The following is a 21,592-nucleotide window of genomic DNA, read 5'->3' as shown; positions in this document are numbered from 1 at the left end:
GTTAACTCTGATTTCCCTCCACAGATGCTGCCAGACCTGCTGAGCTTTTCCAGCAATTTCTGTTTTTGTTTCTGATTTCCAGCATCTGCAGTCATTTCAGTTTTTAATTTAGTCAGAAGCTTAGTTATTTGCTGCATAATTCCAAGACACTGATCTGTTTTTGTGGGAAATATATGTTTGGTCCAGTTTTTTTTATTTTCTCATGGGACAGCATTTATTGCTATCTCCTGTTGCCTGGTGGTGGTGACCCACAATGCCCTTAGGGAGGGAATTCCTGGATTTTAACCCAGTGACAGTGTAGAAACGTCAATATATTTCCATGTCAGGATGGTGAGTGGCTTAGAGAAGAACCTGTGGGTGGTGATGCTCCCATACATCTGTTTCCTTAGTCTTCTAGGTGGAAGCGGTTGTGGGTTTGGAAAGTAAGTTATTACGTTACTACTAAGTTATTACAGGCCACACAGGGAAGTAAGGGTGGAAATCCTGAAAGTACTCGCCACAATCTTCAGATCCACTTTGGTAATGCCACTGGTATCAAAGGAATGGATATACTCAGGTTTGTTAAAGGCAGATTGTGCTTGATTAAAATGATTGAGTACTTTGATAAAGTTCTTCAGTGAAGAGATTGATGAGTGTAGTCCAGTTGGTGTTGTATATATGGACTTTCAAAAGGCATTTCACCACATATCACATAATGGAATTGTTTGTAAAATTAATTATCATGTAATTAAAGGGGCAATGACAGCATAGATACACAATTAGCTGAGAAGCACAATGGCTATTTTTCAAACAAAAGGGAGTTTTCAGTATTATATGGGATCAATATCAGGATTATTGTTCTTTCTGATATAATTTAATGATCTGAACTTGCAGACACAGAGCATTATTTCAACGTTTGAAGATGCAAAAACCATTCAAACTATAACACACAATCAGATGGACAATAACAAATTTCAAGAGGATATAGATTACTAAAATGAACAGACAACATGGCAGATGAAATGTATGACAAAAATTATGAAAGTATAGATTTTGAATTGAGGAAAGAAAATACAAATAAAAATGCAATTTTTAAGGGATGCAGTAGCAGAGAGACCACAGTGTGTACTTTACTGGAATCTTTATAGACCTTTCAAAATTGCAGCTGGGACTTAGATCAAAGCCCGGCTACTTTCCAAAACCAATAATTATCCAAGCAGGGAAGCTGTCACTTCACAATTTGAGTGACAGCTCAAAGAGGTTATTAAAGAATTAGCTGTATTTTTGTAGAGTTGAGTACAGCTATTTCATAAGAAAGTAAATACTTGAAGGGATTTCAAAGCTTTGACTGGGTTTTCATGAATAGGAGCGTTTTATTTTAATCTAGGGAAAGCCGGAATAGATATTTAGAAATCTATTTTTTCCCATTTCAACATGGCTCTTGCAGTCCGCCTATGGTGGGTACTGGGTTAGTTTACATGGCAGTTATAAAAACTCCTGGGTGATAGCAGGATCTTGGAGGATACGGGCTATTGTATGAAAGTGGGGCATGGATTGCCATGAGTTGGATTGGGTGGAACATGAGGTGGAGGTGAGTGCTAGATGACCTACTATTGAACAAAACAACTGGGATGAAATACCAGAGAACTAAGGTAGGTCTATTAAACAGATATTTGGTACCCCCTGTGGTCATGTACAATCTACACTGAGGGGTGTCAGCAGTCTGACTCCATCTGCATCCACTTCCCATCCCGAGAATGAAAACCCAACCATTTGGGTAGGTTTCTCCCAAGATGGGAGATTTTCTGATTCCCCCAACTGAACCTGGAATACAATTCTGAGCATGCTCTTATGATAATGGTAAAAACGGACTTTCAATATTCAACTTTCATCATCGGATTCCTAATACCAACTCTGATCGTTTTTAAACAAATACAAATATCAGTATAAAATGGCTGATGTGATCACCTGAGCATTGACTGAGGCATGCTTTGTGAAACTAGTCAGCATTGCGATTATTATTTCATTCAAAGGCAGTGAATCAGGAAATTGATTCAGGATCAAGAAATTTGCATCTTATTTAATGCACACTTGCAAGTTCCCGTACTGGGAGATGAAATATTGTCTGTGGAGTATTCAGCTTGGAAGAAATAATGAGCAGACTCAGGAATACACAAAACGGACCTATATCAAAAGCTGCTTAGGGCAGCACAGCAGAGCATGAAAATGAAATATGAATTTATAGCAACAAAGTTGGACGCCTCTTTCTCCCTGTCTCTCCCAACCTCAATGTCTATGTCCAATGAACAACAACCATTCCCAAAAACTCAAGCATATGTACAAACTGTAGAAACAAGACAACAGCTCAACAGTTAGGGCTGAGGTCATTCTCAAATGTTAGGGCTGAGGTCATTCTCAACAACTCCAGTACTTAAAGAACTTTAAAAAGCAATGTCAAAAATCACACAACACCAGGTTATAGTCCAACAGGTTTAATTGGAAGCACTAGCTTTTGGAGCGACGCACCTACTACCACCTGATGAAGGAGTGACGCTGTGAAAGCTAGTGCTTCCAATTAAACCTGTTGGACTATAACCTGGTGTTGTGTGATTTTTAACTTTGTACACCCCAGTCCAACACCGGCATCTCCGAATCATAAACAGCAATTGCCCTTTTACTTCCTGTCTGTAGTAGGGTGCGTTTTCCCACCAACCACTCCCAGCCCCCACCTCTATAATTTAAACTTACAACCTGTGTTTGGATTTGTTTGTCGGTTGGGGATTAAGTATATAATAAAATTCCACTTTATTTCACTCAAGGAAACTATTTTGTTTTGATATAGTTAGTCAGGTTTTAGTTGAAGTATAATTACTGTGTGCTAAAACAGAATTAATATTTGTTGCGACTGGCCAACAGGAAGTTGAAAAGAAAGGAGTCTATTCCCCTTCCTCGCCTGGTGGAAAGAAGGTGCAAAATTAGTGAAAGTGAGCGGACAAGTCGATATGACTGTAACAAAAGCATTATGGGCCCTTAACTTCATTAATAGAAATTACAACAAACACAGGAAGTTATACAGAAACTTTATAAAATATTGATTAGACTTCAGCAGGAGTAGATTGTCTAATTTTGGGCACCACACTTTAGGAAACATAGCAAGTTCTTGGAGTTAGTGCAGAAAAGATTTACTAAAATTATAGCAATGATGAGAAACTGGAAATGTGTGGATTCTGCTCAATGCGTTGAGTTTGGTTTAGTACGTAGACAATTAAGAGAAAGACCTAAGAATGAATCCATTGGTTAGACTAAATAAGTTCTTGCATAACAGCATCCATTTTGGCAAAGGTTTTAGTGAAATCAGATAAAAGCAGCGGAAACTATTCTCTTTAAAGCTGAGACGGTAAAGAGGAGATTTAATAGAGATGTTCAAAATCACAGAGTAATAAAGATCAACTCTTCCAGTGGCAGGACTTAAAGATGTAAGGCACTCCATAACACTCCATAAAGATAACTTTATCTCCCATACAATGAGCTGCTTTAGTCCAGAATATCTACTTGAAAGAGTATGGGAGTAGAGTCAATAGTAACATTCAAAAGAGAATGCTTCAATGCGAAAAAGGAAAAATATGGCAGTTGTAGTGAAAGGAGAGGTTTTAAAATGCTCTAGCAGAGAACTGCACAGGTATTATGGGTCAAATGTGTTGCATATTCTACAGACTGTCTTTAACGGCAGCAACGGTACTTTCAGGTTTTACATTGAACTACAATTTTAATTTTTCAGTAAAGTTATTTTTTTCAAACAAACATCCAGGTAAGTACAATGAATAATTAGAATTACTTCAAAACTCTTCTCTTAACCCACCTATCTGAGCGTAACATTCAAATATTACTGCGAATATGAGAAAGAGGTTTCAGAGCATATTACTATGAGGAGAAAATAGGCAGCAAGAGGAGAGGGAGAACTTGTAGACTGAAGTAGGGCAGAGTCAAATGAGGAATTAAAGAGGCAAATCTTTAGCTTCAGAAAGCAAAAAAACAGAAGACATGAGGCAAAAGGATTAAGGAAAGCAGCTCTATTACTCAGGGATAGAGTGGCTACAGCAGTCATACAGTGAAGCAAAGACAACAAAGGATAAACCTGTCACTGAGAAATACAAGTATCAAGCAGTAAAGGACCAGGAAGGAGTATCACTGAACTGCAATGGGTGAAGCCAAGGAGGCAACTGAAGACAAGGATAAAGTTCTCGATGCCGATTTTTAAAGATGATGGGTGGAATCTACTGCTGCAAGGCAGCCAATGGCAGTCAATGGGTTTTGCTTTGTTAAGGGCTGAAGGATGAAAATAATCAAGTGTTACGGTGATAAAGGTATTGGTTAAGGTTCTGGAGAAACAGGGAAAGAGTATGGGAGTAGTCAATAGACTGTCGTGGCACTAAAACATAGAGAAGTGGTGGTTCTCTTCACAGGCTGATGTGGAAAACGAAATTAAAAAATAAATTGAGGTCAACGCTGAGACTGCTCAATCAGTTGAGTTCGGTTCAGTATGCAGACAATAAAGAGAAAAGTCTAAGGGTGAATTCATTGGTTAATATTAAATAAATCTTTGCAGAACTGCATCCATTTTGGCAAAGGTTTTGGTGAAATCATATAAAAGAAGTTGCATAATGGATTGTCAAAGAGAGATCACTGTGGAAGGCAGAACAATGCTCCATGTTCAAAGCAATACAACAGCTGCAGAGGAATGAAAAGGGACAGTGAGAGCGACTGTTGTCACAGTGTGACCTGGACTGAGCAGAAAGCTGTTGCTGTGTATGTATGGTTGTATGACTCAACCTGATTTTGAATATGCAAATTTAATCTACACTTGAGAAATTGACTGCTTTTTTCTCATGAGTGTGAAATTCATGGGATTACATTGTTCTTCCACTCAGGGAAATAGTGGTCACTATTTCACAGAGACAATTATTTATAAACAAATTGTAAAAGCACTCACCTGATCTCCTTGAGTCCTTCACGCTGGATGACCTGTAGGATCTCCTTGTGGCTCATTGGTGTGTTTGGATACTTCTCCAGTACCTGATAAAGATGTACAGCAATGTCAGCTTCAGCTGTGTATCCCTGGCTGGTAATCACACTTAAAGGCTGTATCCAGCACATATCAAAATAACCCAAAAGCTAATTTAGAAATATTCTACTTCAATTACTATGGTCAGACTTTTTAAAAATATGACAGTGTTTATCAATGAAACATGATTAATACTATAGGTAATGTGTTTCTTGGAAGTTTAATTTAAATTTGTTCAGTTAATGAAAACTGCCTATCAATCAAACTTAGTAAGAAAAACAGATGTTTAATGCATATCAGAGGTGTCTACTTATCTATAAAACTGCATTCTTTATACACAATATTCAAAAATCCAACAGTTCTGGCAGAGTCACAGGTATCATTTTTGCAGAATGGAGAAAAAAACATTGCAAACACAGTAAGACAAAAGACTCACTCACAATTGTATCTTGATTGAAAATGCTAAATACCTAACATGGATATAATCTTCCTTATTCTTTTAAAGAATCTCAAAGATCACACGAAATAAACGTTTTTGTCTTCGTGCAGAATGTAAATCAGGTTGTGTACCTATGAACCTGACTACCGATCGCAAGAATGTCAATTTTCACATTTTGAGTCCAGAGTCCAGTGGTAAGTGCTTTGAAGTTCACTCCTGATACAACACACACCCTTTGTCTCCACAATGGCACTGAAAATGTCGAATAAGCAAGCAGTTTTGGAACTAATGCCAGGGAGAGATCTGAGTGCGGCTCAGAGAAACTTTACGACTTGTCCCTGTGTGTTAGAAAGAACGTCATTCAGCCAAAACTTTTCTCCTCAGGCTGTTTCCTATTTAAAATCAAATTATTTATTTGATGAATTTGAACTCAAAGCCTTTTTTAAATTTGAAAGTTTCAAGCTTGAACCTATCAACAGTAGGTTGGCAACCATGAACAAAGTAATAACTCTCAAATAGCTGTTGAAAACTATTCATTGGATGTGCATTGTCTGTCAGTCACTGGCATGTTACTGAACATAGATCCTGAAGAAAGGAACAGCTATGAGTTTGGAGACAAATTCATGTCGATTTTTTTCTCTCTCTCAGCTATGGAACTCTCCCTCGGAAGAAGGTGATTAATGTTGCAGCAGATGAACTTAGGCAATGAAATTTATGTTTATGGGTGAATAGGGATGTGGAATTTGAAGCAGATAACACATCAGCCATGGTCTGATTAAATAGTGCAGCAGGGTCCAAGAAGCTGAATGGCCTATTCCTGCTCTTACTTCACAGCTGCATGTACCTGTGGGAAGCCTTAAAAAGTCAACCCTGAAAGCTAAAAGAAAAATCTACCTTGTCCATGATTTTTCAAACTAAAAAAACAGTTTCAGTTTTTTTGAAGTGATATGAAAGAAAATAAACTTATTCAGAAATTAGAAGCAAACTCCGAAGCTCACTTTCAAGGTAAAACTTTGCTGCTGATGACAGAAGAGAATGATACAAGCACCTAATTCACAGAGACAGAATGTGCAAGGTGTAAACTACACAAAAATAAATCAATTCTCCAAACACCCCTTCTCGAACACCAACAAATCATAATGTGGAGGAGCCAGTGTTGGACTGGGGTGGACAAGGTCAGAAGTCACATGACACCAAGTTATAGTCCAACAGGATTATTTGAAATCACAAGCTTCCGAAGCTCAGCTCCCTCCCTCCACTTCCCTGATGTAGGAGCAGCACTCCAAAAGCTTGTAATGTCATGTGACATCTGACCAACAGGTCATAAACATTATTGCAAACTCAAAAAATAACAATCAACATTTCTTTATCAGTTATCAAATTGTCATGTGACGGAAGACAGAATAACTTCAGGGAATTATAAACCAGTCTGCTCAACATCAGTGATAGGAAAATTCATGAAATCCCTCCTAAAGCACTAAATAGAAGAATATCTAGAAATTTTGAAAGTGAATAATTACCAACCATTTTAAAAGGGAACATCTTGTTTTACCAACCTCGAGTCCTAAGGTCATACAGCACAGAAGAGGCCTTTCAGCCCATCAAATCTGTGCCAATCTATTTACACTCGTTCCACTTTTCAGCAGCTAGTCCATAGGCTTAAATGTAATTCCATTCTAAATGCTCATTCAAGACCTTTTTAAAGGTTGTGAGGTTTTCCACCTCTACTACCCTCCTAATGGGTTCTTTTAGAACATAGAACATAGAAGAATACAGCGCAGTACAGGCCCTTTGGCCCTCGATGTTGCGCCGATCCAAGCCCACCTAACCTACACTAGCCCACTATCCTCCATATGCCTATCCAATGCCCGCTTAAATGCCCATAAAGAGGGAGAGTCCACTACTGCTACTGGCAGGGCATTCCATGAACTCACGACTCGCTGAGTAAAGAACCTACCCCTAACATCTATCCTATACCTACCACCCCTTAATTTAAAGCTATGCCCCCTTGTAATAGCTGACTCCATACGTGGAAAAAGATTCTCACTGTCGACCCTATCTAAACCCCTAATCATCTTGTACACCTCTTTTGTCAGGAAAAGTGCAATTTGAGACTTTCAATACATGACCATCACCAAGAAACGCAACTCAGAAGAGATTTTTTACCCTAAATATAGTGCGAATGCATCACTGTTGACGATAGGGAGTAGTTGAAACAAATAGTATTGATACGTTTCAGGGAAATTGAGATATGTGTTTGAAGGTGGAGGATACAGAGGCTTAGGTTGAGATAAGGAAGATGGGTGGATGATAATGTGCAGCATAAATATCAGCTTGGACTTGTTGGACATGCTGTCCAGTTCCTGTGCCATACATCTTGTGTAATCGTACATATATAAATCTTACGTAATTGTACATATATAAATATGTACAATTTATGTATTTGACTTACTGTCACCTCTTTTCTTAAGAAAATCGCAGCTGCGAACTATTCTTAGAATGCTTTCAGAATATTAAAATACACATATCACACTCATAACTATCAGTCATGAAGAAAAGGACCTCGTCAAGTTAAATCAATAGAAAAACATTAATGAGCCAGAAGTAGCAATTCTCCAGCCACCATGTCTCAGTGATAAACCTGTTTCACTATACAGTGCATGAGCTGTAAACGGCCTTGTTTTTAATGTGAAATGCATGAATCAAAAACTGCTCAGATATTAACTACATCCAGGACAAAGCAACATGCTTAATTGGCATCACATCCACTCCCTTCACCACCGACGCTCAGTAGCAGCAGTGTGTACTATCTACAAGATGCACTGAAGAAATTCACCAAAGATCCTCAGACACCACCTTCCAAACCCACAACCACGTCCATCCAGAAGGACAAGGGCAGCAAATACATGTGAATACTATCCTCTGCAAGTCACTCACGGTCCTGACTTGGAAATATATCGCTGTTCCTTCAGTGTTGCTGGCTTATATTCCTGGAATTCCCTCCCTAAAGGAATTGTGGGTCCACCCACAGCAGATGGACTGCAGCAGTTCAAGAAGTCAGCTCACCACTACCTTCTCAAGGGGCAATTAGGTACAGCAATAATTACTGGTCCAGCCATTAATGCTCACATCCCATGAGTGAACTTTTAAAAAATGCTTTGCCAACCACCTCTCCTTTATTATTCAGTTTTGACTAGACTGCCTTAATTCCAATCTTAACTCATGTAGCTGAAACCAGTACACTCCTTCCAATGGCTTCTCTTCCCATTCCTACCCTGCCACTTTGTTACCAATCAAAACAAATCAACCTCTGTTTGTGAGCGAGGGTTGTAGGACTATTAATACCTGTAGGACTATTAATACCTTATTGGCATACATTTATTTTGCAAAATTTGAATACATAATATCTAACTGAAAATAAAAAATGCTGGAGATGACAGCAGGTCAGGCAGTATCCATGGAGAGAGAGCAGGCTCAAGTTTCAAGTCTACGTGACTCTTCATGAACATTCTCAGCTATGAACTTGGGAGATGATAGAAACTTACTGAACTTTTAACCTTTTGGATTTGTTTTGCCGTTACTTTCTCCAATTATATGCATTTCTAAATAAATTCATGAGCTAGAAAGGGTAACTTAAAGCCATTTTATTTGCTGTCTCACGAGATTAGGTTAAATAGAACCTAAGTTTTCCCAAGTTCAATCAATAATTCACATTTTCACACTTGCTTTTTATGGGCTGGCAATATCTTCAAATGGACAATGATATTAACATTGAGTGCAAATTCAAACTCCTTTAACTGTACGATTAGTTACAATACATTTGATTTATATCCTTTTTATGCAATACTCCATCATGATCAGTTTAATAAAGCTCTAAATCAGCAGAAAATGTTTTTATAAATACCAGGTAAATGACTATCCAAGAGTCAGTTCGTTAATCTTGCTGTTATGTTCAATATTAAATTCAAATATCTTTGAAATTTAAATTATTTGGAAGTAACACTGTACTTACACAATGATAAAACAGCACACAATAGAATTCACTGTACAAGAGAAGACCATGAAATTTTTCTTCTAAACTTACTCCAAAAAGTCCATAAAGTCATTGAGTAGATTATAATATCAGCTAGAAAATCAATTCTTAAAGTCTTCACCCCCTGCTAATAATGAGTAATTGATAAGGATGTTTGCAAGAGGATTGGCTTTGGAAAGCTGAATTAAAATAGTATTATGACATATTTAGGAAAAACAAGACCTAAATGTTGAGATTTCTCAACCTATTTCTTCTTACATTAGCAATAAATGGATGAGTGTATCATAATAAGGGACACCTCCATTACTAACAGAATGGAACAGCCACTTAATGGATAATGACAGTTGACAAATAAATAAAGCCTCCATATTTTGGTCTGCTAAATATAGTAAGCAATTTTCAACAATTTTCAAATGAGGACAAGTATAATAAATAAATTAATATAGTTCAGTTTGATTTTGAACTGTTAAGTTATTTTATACAAGAGGAAATTGTTCTTAGCAGACAGTGCAATAAAGCAATGTTTCATGCAAGGTTTTGATCTCAAAAATATGAGAAGTAATTGATTGCAGATCAACGCTCCTTTGAAGTTCTGTTTTCAGTCTGGCTGCCTGTTGTGATTGACAAATAGTCGTGTACACCGAGATCTTTAAGGGAAAGTTGCTTGTGAATGGTCTGTTTGTTCCCCACACACCATATTCCTGTCTGCTGCACAGCCATATACCCAGCTGAGAAAAAACTCTGGTGTAGATTCTATAAACCCCATAATCCAAAGAATAAATAAATACAACCACAAAAGAATCAAATTATGTTTGATTTACATATAGTAAAGGTTCACAGTAAGTCATAATGACATTTCTAGAGTGACCAGCTGAGAAATATCACGGTGACCTGGCTGGTGATTGTGGAAAAAAATCAATTGCAGAAATTGCAAAAATAAACAGATGGAATGTTTCACAAAATTATTCAAAAAACACACACAAATTGAATTAACCATCATTCCGAGTTCATGTTAATTGCACTCATTTGCTGACCTGCGAGGGATTGTTAAAATTAATGTATTTTTATAGGCAACAGGACATTAAAAAACTTTCCAAATTATAGTTCTGTACTGTTTTGAAACAGCTATTCATATACAGTATTCACTTTAAACTGTCACTCAAGCCAGAAGATAAAGAGCTTGTAAAACATGATGGACAGTTTGGAAAGGAAACAGCTCCATATGATATTCAACCATTTGTTGTAACTGACAGAAAAAGATTGATTATCACTGGCAAGCACATTTCACAAATCATCTCATGAAATGCATCATTCTTCACCAGTCATTAGCAATGCATCCAATTCCATTCTACCAGATTACCTCCCTGATACCCTGCGGCTCCCCTGACCCCTCTCAAACCCCCAGGCCCTGCCTCTTCCAACCTCACCTTCAGCATACAAACCCCATTTTCCTTGTTGCTATCTGAAATGTTAACTCTACTCTCTCTCCACAGATGCTGCCTGACCTGCTGAGCTCAGCCAGTAATTTCTGGTTTTGTTTCCCATTCCAATCTCTGAGATGGAACAGGAAACCAATAAAATCACATTTGATATTTGATTATATCCTCATTATGACAATAGGCATTTACTATAATTAAGTGTCTGTGTGACAAAGTGAATTAATTTCAATTAATTAACAAATTCTTCACCTCATTTGACATAATGCAGTACATGGATAAATTAACACAAAGGTTACAATGCAGTATATAGTAAGGTGGATAGTTGGCAGTTGCTCAAGTTTACTGTTTAGATTTGAGGAGATAAATTACTGAAATATACCATGCCTCATTTATAAGGGGAGGGGTGTCATCTTATTTTGAAACTACAGTTTGGATATAGTGTTCACTTCAAGGTGCCATACAGGAACAGCCAATAGATGAAACTTTAGGAAGGGTTAGGACAGACATGCAGCACGTGTCTTATTAAAAGCAGCCTTTACGATATTGTGAGTTTAGTTATTGCAGCTTTCACACAAACTTCATATTTGGTGAAGAACTTCACAAGGCATTTTTTTCAATTATTAAAAAGCTGAGTAGTGAATCAGAGAATTGCTACAGAACAGGAGGGGGCTGATTGTTCCATCGAACCTGTACTAGCTCACCGTACGAGCAATTTATCTTGGGTCCTTGTGTTCTCCCTGTACTCCTGAATATTCTTCAGTTTCAGATAACAATCTCATTCATTTCTGAATATCACAATCATTCCAGATCCTAAACTAAGTGAAAAGCCATCTAAACATATCACCATGGCTTCTTTTGCATCTCATATTCTTGATCCTACACCCAATGGGGTGTAAACACCGTCTGGATCTCTCAAGGTTCTGAAAATCTCATTCCATTCTCCTTTCAATCTTCTCCTACAAAAATAACTTGGATAGAGCAAGCCTGGGACCATTCACAGGGACTATTTTCTGCAAAATCTATATTGATCAATTAATTAATTCAACTTAAAGGCTACATTCTGCCTCAGCTAATGTTTAATTAATGGCAGAGGCCTTGCCAAGTCCTGAAACCTGTCAATGTTAGCTATGAGGACGGGTGTTGGGAATACTGGGTGTGCGTGGATCTCCTTGAGAGTTTCCTAGCGTATCGGAGGCTCTTCCACACATATTCATACCCACCTATTAAATCCCATCTGCCCACATGCATCTGGCCTCCCCTTCCAGCTCCCTGGACTACCTGAGCTTCTCTCTGTGTTGGAACAGCCAATAACAAACGCAGCCATGAACACACTTGCCTCTGAGGGAGGGGTGAAAATCCCAGCATTAAAATGCTTACTTCCATGGTCAGAGCAAGACAATCAATGATGCTGTCACCATGGAGTAATAAAGTCTGCAGAAAGTTATAACCCAGAGTTAATGAGGCAGTGATCACTAGCAATAATCAAACAATCACAAATCTACATTCCTCAGGTGAGAAATAATGTAATACAATTGAGGCAACTCGTGCAGATGTTATTATTACCACAGACTATACACTTTTGTTACCAGGCTGAAGGTTCAAGCTTGATTCCAGTACTTGAGCACATAACTTTAGCAGAATGCGCAATAAGTGTAACATTGTCTTACACAGAATGTACAGCACAGGAACAGCCCTTCGGCCCACCACGTCTGTGCTGGCCATGTTGCCATTCTAAACTAACCCCCATCTGTCTGCGCATGGTCAATATTCCTGTATTCTCTGCCTGTTCATATGTCTGTCTAAGCGTGTTTTAAACTTTGCTATCATATCTGCTTCTACCATCTCCCCTGGCGCTATGTTCCTCTGTGTAAAAATGTGTCTCTCACATTTCCTTTAAACTTTCCCCTCTCACCTTAAACCTATGCCCCCTAGTATTTCACATTTCCATCTTGGGAAAAAGACTCTGACTATCCACCCTATTCAAGCCTCACAGAATTTTACAAACTTCTATCAGGCAACTCCTCAGCCTCAGATGGTCTCAAAAACAATCCAAGTTTTTCTAACCTCTCATTATAGCTAATACACTCCAATCCAGGCAACATCCTGGTAAACCTCTTTTGCATCCTCTACAAAGCCTCCCCATCCTTCTGGTAGTATGGCAACCAAAACTGCACACAATACTCTAAATGTGGCCTAACTAAAGTTTTACACAACTGCAACATGACTTGGCAACTTCTATAATCAATTCCACAACCAATAGAGGCATGTATGTGAAATGCCTTGTTCACTTGTGCTGCCTCTTTCAGGGAGCTGTGGAGTTGTACCCCAAGATCCCTCTGTATATCAATGCTCTAAGGGTCCTGTCATTTACTGTATACTTTCCTTTTGCATTTGACCTCCCAAAATGTATCACCTCACATTTGTTGTATTCAAGATGAAATGTTCATACTTGTCTCTGACTATCTGTTCAGAATAACAGGCAAGTCTTGCAATGTGAGGACTATCACAATTCACCAATCTAACTTTAAATTTTTTATTAAAAATAGATTATATTTGCTGTTTTTAAGACTTCAGCATTAAATAAAGCAACATGACATCAGGAAAGATACTGCAAAGCTCACTCCTTGAATGTGAAGTCCATTGTAGCAGCTGCGAGCACCAAACACGTTCTTTCTTGCTTTTACATTCCAAGAATATCCTCAGTTAGTCAAATGCTGTTAAATATTACCCTGCAAAGCCTCAAAAGGGAGAGGAGCTTTAAAGGAATAAATTAGGCCTGAAACAATATGCATGCAAGCAAGAATGTAAAGTTTACAATCAGGAGAGTTGGTTGTGGGGATGGTGTGATGGGAGCCTAGTTCCTGCTGAAGAACCAGGGGAAAGACTTACAGAGGAAAGCAGTAATGACATATCCTGTTGTGGGAGCCTGAGAAACTAGGCCAATATAAACTCAACTCCTTCAGTTTGAATGCGCCCCATGGATATTCAGACTTGATGCTTTTTGAAGCACAATGATCCAAGTACTATTATTGAAAAATTTACTGAACTACAAGAATTATAAATACAAAATGAATGAGCCCATTCATACATGACAACTCAAAAATCCACATCTCTCTAAATTTGAAATGGTAGTTTTAAAATATCATGAATTGTTGGCTCGAAAGAATTTACCATTGATTGGGGAACACAAGGTTTCCTGCATTTGAAACTCAGTATGATTGGTCATCTCATTATCCAAAAGTTAACAGAGGGGCTGAGAAGGGAAAGGGAATTCTGAAATTGTAGAATGGGAGTTACAGAACAACACTCATTGGAACTGCAGATAAGAGCCCACCATCGTTAATGGCAGGGAATCAAAACCAAGGTTTCAATTTTGGTAAACGCCTGAGGCCAGCAAATGACCCAGTAGCAATAATGATAAAATAAATCAATAATGAAGCTAAGTAAATTTTTAATATTCTTGTAATTATTTAAAGTACAGTCAAATGCAAAACACGATAATCTATTAAGAATCAATCTTCATAAAACAATTGGACTGCAGTGAGAGGATGGTCCAACTCCGCTAGATCCTACAGGATAGCTCCTGGCACTGTCTAAATCAGAAACCCTTTCTAAGTTGAAGGAAGATCATGTTAGGTCACCATTTGGAAAATGAATTGGGAAGCAGCACCAGAACAGAAATACGTTTGAAGATATTAGTGTGCCAATGTTACTTCCTCATATTCATTCCAGATAGTAGTTGTTCTATAAAATCCTTTCAATGTGGAAAGGGGCCATTCAGCCCATCAAGTTCTGTACCAACTTCCAGCATCCTATCCAGAGACCTAGTCCACCCACCCAATCCCCAAAACCCTCCATTTCCCTTGTTTAATCCACCGAGCCCTTTTTTATTCATTAACAATTTGAGGGCATCATTGGCTCTGCCACCATTATTGCTCATCCCTAACTGCCCAGAACATTGCTGTGTGTCTAGAGTCACCTCTAGGCCAGACCAGGTAAGGATGATGGTTTCCTTCCATAACAGCCATGAGTGAACCAGATGGGTTTTTTCCAACAATCAACAATGGATTCCTGCTCATCATTAGACTCTTCGTTCCAAATTTTGTTTCTTTACATTAAATTCAAATTCCACCAACTGCCATGGTGGGATACAAATCCAGATCCTCAGAACATTTCAGGGTCTCTGGATTAATACCACGAGGCCATCGCCTCCCACTTAGCCTGCACATCCCTAGTCACTATGGGTAATTTCCCATGGCCATCCACCTTAACCTGCACATCTTTAGAATATAGAAGGAAACAAGAGCACCCAGAGGAAGCCCACACAGATATGCGGAGAATGTGCAAACTCCAGACAGACAGTCGCCCGAGGGTGGAATCGAACCCGGGTCTCTGGCGCTGTGAGGCAGCAAGGTGAATTGGATCCAGTGAACCTCCATTAAGGATACCACCCATGAATCCATCAGTGAAAACAGGAAGAACGAAGCCTGAAGCATTTATCACTGACAGAACCGTGAATAATTACAATCATTGCAGTTATTTGTTTCAATAATTTACAACAAGGAAGAATGCAGGACGAGATGCATTTCCATTTTATGCGAATTAATTTAAAGCTTACAAAATAACTGAGTGAATGTTGTGTTTCTTTATTCGAAAAAGTGTTAAATCCTGGAAACTTTACAGAAGGAAAGTCAAATGTTATTTCCTCCTGTTTAAAAGCAAGACAATTTGTCTCTGATCATGTGTTACCTTATCAGAGTTCTTAAGGCAAGTAGAAACTTGATTCATTGAACAGACAACCTCTCAGAAGAAGAGTTCTGTGTTCCACTTTTCAATTAAAAGACATGGAGGAATTACTTGCACTGTAAGTACCCCACCCAGTATTGGCTATTGTTCCCTCTTTAGTAAGAAAGCTGTTCATTGAGGCAGTCAGTTTGGGTGAATTTTAAACGCTTTTAATCAAATATCTTCAGTTTTTTTATATGGAAATATCCACTTTGAGGTGCACAAAGTGATTTATTTGTTATCTCAGATATATGTGATAGATAACAGTATTCTTTGATCTCTGAAAAAGAACACAGACTGTATTGAAGATGGTGAAAGGTGATATGGTGAGTGCAGTTCTGGTTTCTGATAGTAGCCCCTTCAACACCAGGAACATGCAGCTCCCTCACCAAGAGCATTAAAGATATGAGGAGTGAACGGGGTTGTGAGATTAAATTAGATACTTGTGTCGGGAAAAGCACTGTCTTAACTTCCTGGGGCAATATTTCAATATTGCAACATTGATAATTCTATCAGAAACACAAAAGATGATTTGAACGATAGGTCATTTCTGTTCTGATGAAATACTAATAGGGGTAGAATCTCTTGGAGATCTGAACAACTTATGCCATGGTGAGACTTGTGTCAGAATCAGATGAGAAGTCCACCCAGGCCTATCTCAACGTCAAGAGCAACACGCTACATCTTTCACGTACTTGCCAAGCCACAGCCTGACCAAATGCACCAAACAAACAAAATGTCAAGAAATGGTGACACAGACATCAGAGCAGATTCTTCAACTCACTACTGACTGTGGAGAGCTGAAAATGTGTTGCTGGAAAAGTGCAGGTCAGGCAGCATCCAAGGAACAGGAGAATCAACGTTTCAGGCATAAGCCCTTCTTCAGGAATAATGACTGACTGTGAAGAGCCTCACAATGATCAGCAGCACAGACATCTGATTGCAGGAGTTAGAATGTTATGTTGAGGTTGCACAGGACACTGGTGAGGCATTGGAATGCTGTGACAAAAACAGAAATTGGTGTAAAGTTCAGCTGCTGAAAAGTGTGTTGCTGGAAAAGCGCAGCAGGTCAGGCAGCATCAAAGGAACAGGAGAATCGATGTTTCGGGCATGAGCCCTTCTTCAGGAATGAGGAGGGTGTGCCAAGCAGGCTAAGATAAAAGGTAGGGAGGAGGGACTTGGGGGAGGGGTGTTGGGAATGCGATAGGTGGAAGGAGGTTAAGGTGAGGGTGATAGGCCGGAGTGGGGTGGGGGCGGAGAGGTCGGGAAGAAGATTGCAGGTTAGGAAGGCTCCTTTGATGCTGCCTGACCTGCTGCGCTTTTCCAGAAACACATTTTCAGCTCTGATCCCCAGCATCTGCAGTCCTTACTTTCTCCTAGTAAAGTTCAGCAGGTCTGGCAGCAACTATGGAGAGAAATCAGAGTTAATGTTTCAGGTCCAGTGACGCTTCTGCAGGACTGATTCTAATTTTAAAATCATAAATAAGGTGAACAGCAAAGGTCTTTTCCCTCAGACACTGGACCCTGAAATGTTATCTTATTTGTCTCCACAGATGCTGTCAGACCTGCTGAGCTTTTCCAGCAACTTCTATTCTTGTGTCTGAATTCCAACATCTGCATTTCTTTCAGTATTTATTTTGGAGTACTGTGTGCAGTTCTGGTCACCCTGCTATAGGAAGGATATTATTAGACTAGAGAGGGTTCAGAAAAGATTTACCAGGATGTGGCTGCGAATGGCAGGTTTGAGCTACGGGGAGAGACTGGATAGGCTGAGACTTTTTTTTCATGGAGCATGGGAGGTTGAAGAGTGACCTTATTAAGATTTATAAAATCATGGGGGGCATAGGTAAGGTCAAAGCTCTTTCCCTTCAGGTGGGCAAGTTCTTAAGGAGAGGGCACATTTTTAAGGTGAGAGGGGAAAGATTTAAAAGAGAACTGAGGGACAATTTTTTTCACACAGAGGGTGGTTCATACATGGAATGAACTGCCAGAGAAAGAGGTAGACGCAGGTACAATTACAACATTTAAAAGATATATGGACAGGTACATGGATAGGAAAGGTTTAGAGGGATATGGGTAAAGTACAGGCAAATTGGGCTAGTTTAATTAGGGAAAGCTGGTAGGCATGGACGAATTGGATTGAAGAGTCTGTTTCTGTGCTGTATGACGTATCCATCTATAACTCGATGGCACAATTCACAGACACCAGCCACATGCACTCCTTGAACACGGATTTTGACATCTGACATTTTCTAACCTCTCAGAGCTATCATGAACCTCTTCAATCCACTTCCAGGCTGCTTAGGGAGCACAGACCCACACTGCTGGGTGCACCAGTGACTAACATTGAAGGTACTGGTACAAGGACAGGGGCGGGAACCTGATTATACCAGACTGCATCTCAGGGCTGCTTGCATTTTATCTCACTCTCTCTAATGCCGACCCGAATGCCACCGCATCCATGCCTTGCCTTACCATGTTGTGTCAAGCCCATTAGTACATTGGTGCTTCAAAAGCTATCAGTACCTGCACATTGACATTCTCCTTCTCACAGACACACCAACAGGTTGCTTGTCATTCTTTCTAAAGTGGGCTGTGGGGGAAGTGCTGACATCTTGCTGTCCAGCACATCAAGAGAAGCAGAAAGCAGGCAATTTGTTATAAATGGGGTTTTTTCTGGTTGGCAGGTTATAACCAAAGGGATGCCACAGCAGCTGGACCTCAGGCTACAACTATTTACAATCTATACGAATGACTTAGATGCAGGAACGGAGACTACAATCGCCACATTTGCAGATAACACTAAAACAGGTGGGAAAGAAAAATGGGGGCGAGGAAATAAGAAATTTACAAATAGCTATGGATTGGTCCAGTGAATAGACAAAAATGTGGCAGATGGAGATTAACATGGAAAATGTGGCAGATGGAGTTTATAAAATGAAAAATGTGAGGTTATCTGTTTTGGTCAGAAGAATAAAAAGGCATTTTTTTTAAAGTAGATTGTTAAGGACCAGGCCCTCCCCCTCAAACCATTTCTTGAAGGTAGCCTAGAGCCTAACTTTTCGAGTTGTTTTAAGCCAGGTGTAAGGTGGATACTCCAAGAGTAATGCACTCAGTTTTAAACAAAACATGATTTATTTACAGAATACTGAATGAAACACAAATAAAAGAGAACCAAATATAGAATAACTTAACCCAGCTGAAAACCCAACTGACTCTACCATAACTTAATGACACTGTTCTAATTTCCTGCAACATCCCCCATAAAAACACTTCTTGACAAAAAGGTATATTCAAACACAGGAGAGAGATGTCAGAGAATCAGCACGGAACCTTTTTTTTGCACTGCAACTGTTTCTTTGGGTCCCCAGCTAAAAACTCAAACAAATTAGAAAAACCCCTGAAGTGTGAGCACTGGCCACTCCCCTTTCACTGTCCAACTGTTTTAACCTGACTGTTGCCTTGGGTGGTATCTGTTAGCCGTTAGCGAAGTCCCCAAATTCCCAGCTAATTCAGAACCTCTGCCTTTTACAATCCCTCTTGAAAAAAACCAAGGGCAACATAGCCTTGTTAAAAGAGCAGCATTGTCACAAGAGAGAAACTTCAGCTGTTTCACTGCATTGGGATCTGGGTGTCCTCATGCTTGAACCACAGAAAGCCAATATGCGGGTGCAGAACGGAATAAGGAAGGTAAATGGAATTCTGGCATTTTTAGGTAAAAGAATAATGTATTAAAGCAGGGATTGTACATCTGCCTATTTCAATAGCTAGCTTGAACGTTAAAGATTGTATATCTGAAAAGCAGTGAGTTCACCTCATGTCTTGGTTCAGGCTTTTCCCATAACTGAGAAACTCAGGTTTTTCCAGTTGGAGCGGAGCAGCCCCCTCATTAATCTCATCATTAGCAAACAAATACAGGAAAGAACACAGAGAAATAAGTATAACACCTGACCTCAATCTAAATACAACGCCAGGACAAAGAGTTTAAACTTTGTTGGAGAGAACCTGATGTCAGTGAGATCTTCACAAAATAATGAGGGCAATAGTGGTAAAAGACTTCCAGGTTAAAAAGCAAAGTTGAAATTCTCGAGTCACTTCAGAAACAGTTCAATACTGACCAAACGATCATAAAGATTTTCTGTGCAACTAAAGTGGTCTGAATGACTTTCCTCATCTATATCAAACTTATCAGCTCATGCAATCAGCAGATACGCTGGTCAACTTCCTGCTGTTTGTGAGACCTTGCTGTGTATAAAATGAGTTCTGTGAATGTTCAACAAGTGAATATCAAAATGTTTTCTGAGTGAAGTATTGAGACATCCTACAAATGCAAGGCTTTCCTTTGTTTAAAATGAGTCACCACTTAATGAGCCAACATACCCCAGAAATATTTCCCACTCCCGCAAGGACCATCTCGCAAGGTTACAATCTTCAAAATCCACTTAACTAAAAACTGACCTGAAGTACAGTTATATTTCCATTGGCTCTGCGTTAGAACATGGTTAAGGAAAGCACTGTATCTGTAACTGTAGGATTCATTTTTTTTATCCGATGGATCATATTGTTTGAAGTTCTTACCAAACACACAAGTAAATTATTTTCTCCCATGTGGTACTATGGATTTCCAGAAAGAACAAAGTTTGCAGGTAGTGTATAGGCATGCAGGTAGTGTATAGACATGCAGGTAGTGTATAGACATGCAGGTAGTGTATAGACATGCAGGTAGTGTATAGACATGCAGGTAGTGTATAGACATGCAGGTAGTGTATAGGCCTGCAGGTAGTGTATATACATGCAGGTAGTGTATAGGCATGCAGGTAGTGTATAGACATGCAGGTAGTGTATAGACATGCAGGTAGTGTATAGGCATGCAGGTAGTGTATAGGCCTGCAGGTAGTGTATAGACATGCAGGTAGTGTATAGGCATGCAGGTAGTGTATAGGCCTGCAGGTAGTGTATAGACATGCAGGTAGTGTATAGACATGCAGGTAGTGTATATACATGCAGGTAGTGTATAGACATGCAGGTAGTGTATAGGCCTGCAGGTAGTGTATATACATGCAGGTAGTGTATAGGCCTGCAGGTAGTGTATATACATGCCCAGCTATTGATAGAATGAATGGAAATCTCAGGTGTGGCCTTTTTTTAACTAATTATGGATATGATTCCAATGACTGTTCTCAAAACCTCCACCTAAACAATGCAACTTTGAATTCATTCTGGATGTAGGTTTGCTTGCTGAGCTGGAAGGTTCATTTCCAGACGTTTCATCACCATACTCAGTAACATCTTCAGTGAGAGACTCTGGACGAAGCACTGCTGATAATTCCTGCTTTCTATTTATATGTTTGGGCTTCTTTGGGTTGATGATGTCATTTCTTTTTCTCAGGGGTTGTAGATGAGGTCTAACTCGATGTTGATAGAGTTCCGGTTGGAATGCCATGCTTCTAGGAAATAATATTACCACAGGAAATGACATCACCAACCCAAAGAAACCCAAACATATAAATAGAAAGCAGGAATTATCAGCAGTGCTTTGCCCAGAGGCCGACTGAAGATGTTACCTAGTAGGGTGATGAAACGTCTGGAAATGAATCTTCCAGCTCAGCGAGCAAACCTACATCCAGAACCTCAAAACTCATTTGAATTTATTAGCTAAAGATTTAAATCTTCTGACTTTTAAGATGCCATTAATGGAACCATTTACAGGATGGTATATTAATTTACTTCTCACAGATATTCTGTATTATAAACCACCTGCCATTGATTGCATGGCCTGGATATCTGCCCCACATAAATGTAACAGCAGTGCAGTGGAAAGGTGATGTATTAGACCAGATATTCAGCTCCTGACT

The 21,592-nt window shown here is 39.3% G+C and overlaps 1 protein-coding gene across 4 annotated transcripts in view; it reads right to left on the bottom strand.

Moving 5' to 3' along the window:
- The window catches only part of asxl2 (ASXL transcriptional regulator 2), a 342,366-nt gene that overhangs the window by 174,420 nt on the left and 146,354 nt on the right, over positions 1-21,592 (bottom strand). For 2 of the 4 annotated variants that reach the window (XM_087976921.1, XM_087976916.1), the window contains one exon: positions 4,970-5,052. In XM_087976921.1, coding sequence (XP_087833047.1) covers positions 4,970-5,052 — 83 coding nt within the window. Of the gene's footprint in view, positions 1-4,969; positions 5,053-21,592 lie in introns of those variants that run through there. The other 2 variants (XM_087976950.1, XM_043675944.2) reach the window with 2 other exon arrangements.

This window comes from Chiloscyllium plagiosum, unplaced genomic scaffold (assembly GCF_037043375.1).
Source record: "Chiloscyllium plagiosum isolate Xiang-an unplaced genomic scaffold, Cpla_swu_hap1 HiC_scaffold_3, whole genome shotgun sequence".
NCBI classification, from domain to species: domain Eukaryota; kingdom Metazoa; phylum Chordata; class Chondrichthyes; order Orectolobiformes; family Hemiscylliidae; genus Chiloscyllium; species Chiloscyllium plagiosum.
This window is presented reverse-complemented; position numbering and strand designations above follow the sequence as displayed.